The sequence below is a fragment of the Oenanthe melanoleuca genome, chromosome 25 (assembly GCF_029582105.1).
Source record: "Oenanthe melanoleuca isolate GR-GAL-2019-014 chromosome 25, OMel1.0, whole genome shotgun sequence".
In the NCBI taxonomy this organism is placed as follows: Eukaryota; Metazoa; Chordata; class Aves; order Passeriformes; family Muscicapidae; genus Oenanthe; species Oenanthe melanoleuca.
In genome coordinates, this window is record NC_079358.1 from 8,847,862 (window position 1) to 8,856,554 (window position 8,693).

The following is an 8,693-nucleotide window of genomic DNA, read 5'->3' on the forward strand; positions in this document are numbered from 1 at the left end:
CCCATTCCAGCTGTTCCCCCATTCCAGCTGTTTCCATTCCAGCTGTTCCCATTCCAGCTGTTCCCCCATTCCAGCGGTTCCCCCCATTCCAGCTGTTTCCATTCCAGCTGTTCCCATTCCAGCTGTTCCCCCATTCCAGCTGTTCCCCCATTCCAGCTGTTCCCATTCCAGCTGTTCCCGTTCCAGCTGTTCCCCCATTCCAGCTGTTCCCCCCATTCCAGCTGTTCCCGTTCCAGCTGTTCCGTTCCAGCTGTTCCGTTCCAGCTGTTCCGTTCCAGCTGTTCCGTTCCGGACTACAGCTCCCGGCAGCGCCGCGGGCGCGATCCCGGGAATTATTTCGGGAATTCGCGGCCATCCCGGGACGGCGCCGCCGCCGCTTCGCTCCCGGGGGGGTTTTGGGGGATTTTCTGGGGGGTCCCGGGGATTTTTGGGGGTTTTTTTGGGGTCCCGCGATGGCGGAGCCGCTGCTGCGCCGAACTTTGTCCCGCCTGAGGCGGAGGGAGCGCCCCAGGAGCGGGAGGGCGGAGGCCGAGGAGGGAGGTAAAAAAAACCGGAAATTTGGGATTGGCTGTTTGGGGGGGTTTCCCTTTCTGGGGAGGGGGTCCCGTCTCGGGGTTCCCTTTTTGGGGAGGGGTCCCAGTCCCTGGGAATTTCCCTTTTTGGAGGGGGGGAATTTGGGGTCCCATTCCCGAAATTTCCCTTTCCCGGGTGTCCCATCCTGGAATTTCCCTTTTCTGAGGTGGGGTCCCATTCCCGGGGGTCCCTTCCTGGAAAATTCCCTTTTTTGGGGGGCAATTTGGGGTCCCGTTCCCGAAGTTTCCCTTTTTTGAGGGCCCCTTTTTGGGGTGGGGTCCCATTCCCAAATTTCCCATTCCCGAGGGTCCCTCCCTGAGAATTTTTTTTTTTTTTTTTTTTTTGGGAAGGGGGTTGTGATTTGGGATTGGGAATGGGAGGAATTTGGGGAGGGGGTGACCCTAAAAGGGACCCCCCACCCTCTACAGGGGTGGGATTCACGGGAATGGGAAATTTGGGAATGGGACCCCTCCCCCAAAAAGGGAAACCCCCGGGATGGGACCCCCACCCCAAATCAAGGACCCTGCCCCAAATCAGGGACCCCCCACCCAAAATCAGGGACCACCCCCCCCCCGCACTGTCCTGGACCCCCAAAATTGGGAAAGGACCCCTCCCCCAAAGGGCCCCTCCCCCACCGGTCACTTTTGGGGTCCCTTTTGGGATTTCAGGGAGCGGCTGCGGGGAGCCCCAAAATCATCGAGAGGAGCCCCAAAATCGCCTCGGGGAGCCCCAAAATCATCGTGGAGAGTCCGAAAATCGCCACGAAAAACGCCAAAATCGTCACGAGGAGCCCCAAAATCATCGCGGGGAGCCCCAAAACCATCGAGAGGAGCCCCAAAATCGCCTCGGGGAGCCCCAAAATCGTCTCGAGGAGCCCCAAAATCATCGAGAGGAGCCCCAAAATCGCTTAAGAAAGCCCCAAAATAGCTTCAGAGAGTCCCAGGATTACTTCGAGGAGCCCCAAAATCTTGTCGAGGAGCCCCAAAATCGTTTCAGAGAGCGCCAGAATTACCCTGGAGAGCCCAAAAATTGTCGTAGAGAGCCCCAAAATCGCCTCGAAGAGCCCCAAAACCGCCAGGAGAAGCCCCCAAAGCGCCGCCCGCACCCCGAGGGGCCCCAAGCCCGTGAAGACCCGAACCCCCGGGGGGGGTCCCCAGTTTCGGGGGGGCCCGGGAGACCCCCCGGGGCCGGCGCGTACCTGCAGAGCCTGGAGCGCAGCAGCCGGCGGTGGCTGCTGGCGGGGACACTGGGGACACTGGGGACACTGGGGACACTGGGGACAGAGGCCACCGGGCACGGCGACAGCGGCGACATCTGGTACAACCCCATCCCCGAGGAGGGGACACCCGAAAAACCGGGAACATCCGAGCGACACGGAGAGGAGGAGGAGGAGGAGGGAGCCGGGCGGGGACAGGAGAGCGGTGAGAGGGGACACTGGGGGGGGTTGGGGACACTGGGGACACTGGGGGGGGTTGGGGACACTGGGGACATTGGGGTGGGGTTGGGGTTGTCCCTCCCCACCATTCCCAGTGCTCCCAGTTCTGCCCCCACCCCTCCCAGTGCCCCTGAACTTCCTCCCCATCATTCCCAGTTCCCCCGCCCGAACCCACTCCCCATCATTCCCAGTGCCCCCAGTTCTGTCTCCGACCCTCCCAGTCCCACTCCCACCCCTCCCAGCGCCCCCTCCCCACTGACCCGTGTCCCCCCTCCCCACAGGAGCCCCTCCGGCCGCCCCCTCCCCGCCCAGCCCGGGCCGCCCCCTCCCCAAACCCCGCGGGCCGGGCCCGGTGCGGCGCCTGTCGCTGAGGATGCGGAAACTGCCGGAGCTGGGGCGGAAACTGAGCCTGAGGATCCCCCGGGCCCAGAGTCCGGAACCGCCCCGGGAAACCCCCCGGGAACCCCCCCGGGAATCCCCCCGGGAATCCCGCAGCGTCATCAGCCGCTACCACCTGGACACCAGCGCGGGCTGGGCGCTGACCAGTGCAGGGTCCGGCCCGCGGCTCACAGCGGGTCCTGGGGGTTCTGGGGGTCCAGAAAGTTCTAGAAGTCCTGGAAGTCCCAGAGGTCTTGGAGGTTCTGGAGGTCCCAAAGGTCCTGGAAGTCTCAGAGGTCCTGGAGGTTCTGGAAGTTCTGGATGTTTTGGAGGTTCTGGAGGTGCTGGAAGTCCCAGAGATCCTGAAGGTTCTGGAAGTCCAGAAAGTCCTGGCCGTTCTAGAGATTCTGGAGGTCTTGGAAGTTCTGGAAGTTCTGGAGGTCCCAAAGGTTCTGGAAGCCCCAAAGGTTCTGGAGGTCCTGGAAGCCCCGGGAGTCCTGGAGGTCCCAAAGGTCTTGGAGGTTCTGGAGGTCCCAAGGGTTCTGGAGGTCCTGGAAGCCCCAAAGGTCCTGGAAGTCCTGGAGGTCCTGGAGGTTCTGGAGGTCCCAAAGGTCCTGGAAGTCCTGGAGGTCCCAAAGGTTCTGGAGGTCCCAAAGGTCCTGGAAGTCCTGGAGGTCCCAAGGGTTCTGGAGGTTCTGGAGGGCCCGGCAGCCCCGATCCGGACCTGGGCTCGTTCCTCCCTTACCACGACCCCTCCCCCCACTCCTCCCCCGCGCTGTCCGCGCTGGTCAGTGTCCAGCTGCGCGGTTTAACCCCTGCCTGGCCGGACAGAATCTTCTGCGTCCTTCAAGTGGACGGCGAGAGCCGAGCCCGGACCTCGGCGCTGGCCGGAGCGGCCGAATTCGTGCGGCTGGAGCACAGCTTCAACCTGGAGCTGGACGGGGCGCGGGCGCTCAGCGCGGCCGTGCTGGCCTGGCACGGCTCGGCCGGCCGGAGCCGCCTGCTCGGACACGGCGCCCTGGGGCTGGCGAGGGTCTTTGGAGGTAATTCGGGGAGATTTGGGGGTTTTGGGGGTGGTTTTTTTGGGGAATCCCAAATGGGATGTCGGCCATGTCGGCTCGGACACGGCGCGCTGGGACTGGCGAGGGTCTTTGAAGGTAATTCGGGGAGATTTGGGGGTTTTGGGGGGTCTTTTTTTGGGGAATCCCAAATGGGATGTTGGCCATGTCGGCTTGGACACGGCGCGCTGGGGCTGGCGCGGCTCTTTGAAGGGAATTCGGGGAGATTTGGGGGTTTTTTGGGGGTTTTTTTTGGTGGTTTTTTGGGTTTTGGGGGGATTTGGGGAATCCCAAACCGGCGTGGCCATGTCGGCTTGGACACGGAGCCGTGGGGCTGGCGCGGCTCTTTGAAGGGAATTCGGGGAGATTTGGGGGTTTTGGGGGTGGTTTTTTGGGTTTCTTGGGTATTTGGGGAATCCCAAACCGGCGTGGCCATGTCGGCTCGGACACGGCTCCCTGGGGCTGGCGCGGCTCTTTGAAGGGAATTTAGGGTATTTTGGGTTTTTTGAGTTTGGGGTTTTTTGAGTTTTTGAGGTTTTTTGGGAATTCCCAAACCAGAGTGGCCGTGGTGACCAGAAGCCGCCTGCTCGGACACAGAGCCGTGGGGCTGGCACAGATCTTTGAAGGGATTTTTGGGGTTTTTTGGGGTTTGGGGATTTGGGTTTTTGGGGATTTGGGGGGCTCAGCTGATTCCCACCCTTGGGTGTCCTGGTGTGACCCTGGGGGTGTCCTGCTGTGCCTCTGTCCCCATGACTGTCCGTCTGTCTGTCTGTCCATCTCTCCATCAGTGTCCATCTGTCCCTCTGTCCCCCTGACTGTCCCTCTGTCCGTCTCTCCCCAGGTGGCCGGACTCGGTCCCTGGCCCTGCGGCTCCACCCCCGCGGTGTCCTGTACTCGCGGCTGACCCTCGTCCAGCTCCGGCCGTGTCCGGCCCCGTGTCTGTGTCCAGCGCAGTGTCCATCCCAGTGTCCATCCCCGTGTCCATCCCCGTGTCCATCCCAGTGTCCATCCCAGTGTCCAGCCCAGTGTCCAGCTCCGTGTCCATGCCCAGCCCAGTGTCCGTCCCCGTGTCCGTGTCCATCCCCGTGTCCATCCCAGTGTCCGTGTCCATCCCCGTGTCCATCCCCGTGTCCATCCCCGTGTCCATCCCCACGCCCCCCGCGGGTGTTCGGGGCGGATCTGGGGGCGTTGCTGGCTCGGGAGCGGCGCCCCGGGGGGATCCCGCTGATCCTGGAGAAATGCCTGGGGGAGATCGAGCGGCGCGGGCTGAGGGTGAGTGACCGGAGTGACCAGAGTGACCGGGGGTGACCGGAGTGACCAGAGTGACCGGAGTGACCAGAGTGACCGGGGGTGACCAGAGTGACCGGTCAGGGTGACCAGAGTGACCGGAGTGACCAGAGTGACCAGAGTGACCGGAGTGACCAGGGTGACCGGGGGTGACCACAGTGACCAGGGGTTACCAGGAGTGACCGGGGGTGACCAGAGTGACCGGGAGTGATTGGGGTGCCTGGGGGAGATCGAGCGGCGCGGGCTGAGGGTGAGTGACCGGAGTGACCAGAGTGACCTGAGTGACCAGGAGTGACCAGGGGTGACCAGAGTGACCAGGGGTGACCAGAGTGACCAGGGTGACCAGGAGTGACCAGGGGTGACCAGGAGTGACCGGGGGTGACCAGAGTGACCAGGGGTGACCAGAGTGACCGGGGGTGACCAGAGTGACCAGAGGGAGCAGAGTGACCGAGAGTGACCAGGAGTGACCAGGAGTGACCAGAGTGACCGGAGTGACCAGGAGTGACCAGAGTGACTAGGGGGTGACCAGAGTGACTGGGGGGTGACCAGAGTGACCAGGAGTGACCATGACTGGGAGGCAACCAGAGAGTGACCAATGGCCGGAGAGTGACCAATGTCCAGTGATGACCAGTGGCCGGAGAGTGACCGGCGGTCCCCCCCAGGTGGTGGGGCTGACCCAGGACCAGGGGGTGACCAGCAGCTGGGAGTGACCATGACTGGGGGGATGACCAATGATGACCGGTGGCCGGAGAGTGACCGGTGGCCGGGAATGACTGGGAATGGGAGGTGACCAGTGATGACCCGTGGCCGCAGAGTGACCAGTGGCTGCAGAGTGACCATGATGGGGAGGTGACCAGTGATGACCCGTGGCCGCAGAGTGACCAGTGGCCGCAGAGTGACCAGTGCCCCCCAGGTGGAGGGGCTGTACCGGCTCTGCGGCTCGGCCGCGGCCAAGAGGGAGCTCAGGGAGGCCTTCGAGAGGGACAGCGCGGCCGTGACCCTGTCCGAGCGCCTCTGGCCGGACATCAACGTGGTGACCGGTCAGTGCACGCTGGGGACACCTGGGGACACCTTGGGGGCATCTGGGGGGGAATTTGGGGGTGAAAAGGGGATTCCAACACCAAAAACGGGTTCCCAGTATAAAAATGGGATCTTGACCCCAAGTGAGGATCCTGGCCCCAAAATCACATCCTGATCCCAAAATGGGGATCCCAGCCCTAAAAATGGGATCCCAGTACCCAAAATGGGGATCCCAGTACCCAAAATGGGGATCCCAGTACCCAAAATGGGATCCCAGTACCCAAAATGGGGATCCCAGTACCCAAAATGGGACCCCAGCCCCACAATGGGGCCCCAGCCCCAAAGGGGGATCCCTACCCCAAACTGGGATCCCTGACCCCACGATGGGACCCCAGCCCCCCGATGGGACCCCAGCCCCACAGTGGGACCCCAGCCCCACAATGGGATCCCAGCCCCACGATGGGACCCCAGCCCCACAATGGGATCCCCAACCCCGTGATTTCCAGGGGTGCTGAAGGATTTCCTGCGGGAGCTGCCCTTGGCCCCAATCCCAGCCCACAATGGGACCCCAGCCCCACGATGGGGCCCCAGCCCCACAATGGGACCCCAGCCCCAAAGGGGGATCCCTACCCCAAACTGGGATCCCTGACCCCACAATGGGACCCCAGCCCCACAGTGGGACCCCAGCCCCACAGTGGGACCCCAGCCCCACAATGGGATCCCCAACCCCATGATTTGATTTCCAGGGGTGCTGAAGGATTTCCTGCGGGAGCTGCCGTCCCCGCTGGTGCCGCCCCGGCTGCAGCGCTCGGTGCTCGAGGCCATGGCCCAGAGACCCCCCCGGGACCCCCCCGGGGACCCCACGGCCCTGCTGGAGAGCCTGGGACCCCCGGAGAGGGTGGGAATGGGAATTTGGGAATGGGAATATGGGATTGGGAATGGGGTGGGAATGGGAATGGGGGATTGGCAATTTGGGATTGGGGTGGGAATGGGAGATTGGAGTGCCTGAGACCCCTGGAGAGGGTGGGAATGGGGATGTGGGATTGGGAATGTGGGATTGGGGTGGTAATGGGGGAATTGGGGTGGGAGTAGGAAAGTGGGAATGGGGTGGGAATGTGGGGTGGGAATGGGAATGGGGGATTGGGGGAATAATGGGAATGGGATTGGGACTGAGAATGGGAATGGGAGTGGGGAATGAGGAATGGGGATAATGGGAATAATGGGAATGATGGGAATAATGAGAATGGGAATGGATTCAGAAAGGGAATGGGACTGCACAGGTGCCACTCCAGGTGACACCAGCGCTGTCCCCGTGTCCCCAGGCCACCCTGGGGCGGCTGCTGTCCCACCTGAGCCTGGTGGCCGCCCTGCAGCGCTGGAACCGCATGGGAGCCCAGAACCTGGCGCTGTGCTTCGGGCCCGTGCTGCTGCCCCGGCACGGCTGGGAGCCGGGGGGACAGCGGGGACAGCAGCGGGGACAGCGGGGACAGCACCAGGGACAGCAGCAGGGACAGCGGGGACAGCACCGGGGACAGCGGGGACAGCCCCAGGGACAGCAGGGACAGCGGGGACAGCACCGGGGACAGCAGCAGAGACAGCAGCAGGGACAGCAAGGACAGCCTCAGGGACAGCACCATGGACAGCCCCAGGGACAGCGGGGACAGCCCCAGGGACAGCACCAGGGACAGCGGGGACAGCAGCAGGGACAGCAGGGACAGCAGGGACAGCAGCAGGGACAGCAGCAGGGACAGCAAGGACAGCAGCAGGGACAGTGGGGACAGCACCAGGGACAGCCCCAGGGACAGCGGGGACTCCGCCCCGGAGAGGATGAGGATGGAGGTGTGGATTTCAAGAGGCACCTGGAGGTGCTGCATTACCTGCTGAGGGTGTGGCCAGGTGAGGGGACACACCTGGGGGGGAGAGAACACACCTGGGGGGGTGACAAGGGGGGACACATCTGGGGAGGGGACACACCTGGAAAGGAGAGGGGACACCTGGATGAAGGAGGGGACACTGGGGAGGTGACAAGGGCGGGGGTGTGACACACCTGCACAGGTGACAGAGACCCCTCCCCACTGACCCCGTGTCCCCTTTCTGTCCCCGCAGCCCCCCCGCTCCCAGCGTGGGCCGAGTCCCCCCAGAGTGACCCTGTGGTGGCCCAGGGTGACCCCCCGGTGGTGGCCCAGGGTGACCCCCCGGTGGTGGCGCGGTCGCGGCCGAGGGGTCCCGAGAGCCCCCCCAGCAATCGCTACGCGGGGGATTGGAGCGTGTGCGACCCCCGGGGAGAGCGCGGGGACAGCGGGGGGACAGCGCCCCAAAAACCGCCCCAAAAACCGCCCCAAAACCGGGAACTGCCCGGGGACAGCGGGGGGACAGCGCCCCAAAACCCGACCCAAAAACCGACCCAAATCCTGCCCCAAAAACTGCCCCAAAAACCGACCCAAAACCGGGAACTGCCCAGGGATAGCGGGGGGACAGCGCCCCAAAACCCGACCCAAAAACCGCCCCAAAAACCGACCCAAATCCTGCCCCAAAAACCGACCCAAAAACCGACCCAAAACCGGGAACTGCCCGGGGACAGCGGGGGGACAGCGCCCCAAAACCCGACCCAAAACCCGCCCCAAAAACTGCCCCAAAAACCGACCCAAAAACCGACCCAAATCCTGCCCCAAATCCCGCCCCAAAACCGGGAACTGCCCGGGGATAGTGTGCGGACAGCACCCCAAAATCAGTCCCTAAGTCCGACCCAAAACCTGCCCCAAAAACTGCCCCAAATCCCGTCCCAAAAATCGTCCCAAAACCTTCCCCAAAGCTCGTCCCAAACCTTGCCCCAAGTCTCGCCCCAAATCCCGCCCCGGGAGCAGCCCCAAAACCCGCCCCAAAGTTTGTCCGGGACTCAAACTCGGCCCTCATCCCAAAACCCACCCCAAAATTCGCTCCAG

At 63.5% G+C, this 8,693-nt stretch overlaps 1 protein-coding gene across 1 annotated transcript; it reads left to right on the plus strand.

Annotated features, from left to right (window-relative positions):
* Positions 1-334: 334 nt before the first annotated feature.
* On the plus strand, positions 335-8,477 carry LOC130262648 (uncharacterized; the record flags this gene model as incomplete). The annotated part of the gene is made up of 11 exons (XM_056509965.1): positions 335-540; positions 1,242-1,994; positions 2,290-2,880; positions 2,935-2,988; positions 3,079-3,429; positions 4,286-4,716; positions 5,645-5,771; positions 6,498-6,649; positions 7,074-7,331; positions 7,362-7,647; positions 7,858-8,477. Coding segments are annotated over exons 1-11 (3,711 nt in total), but the record flags the coding sequence as incomplete, so codon positions are not given.
* Positions 8,478-8,693: the final 216 nt, after the last annotated feature.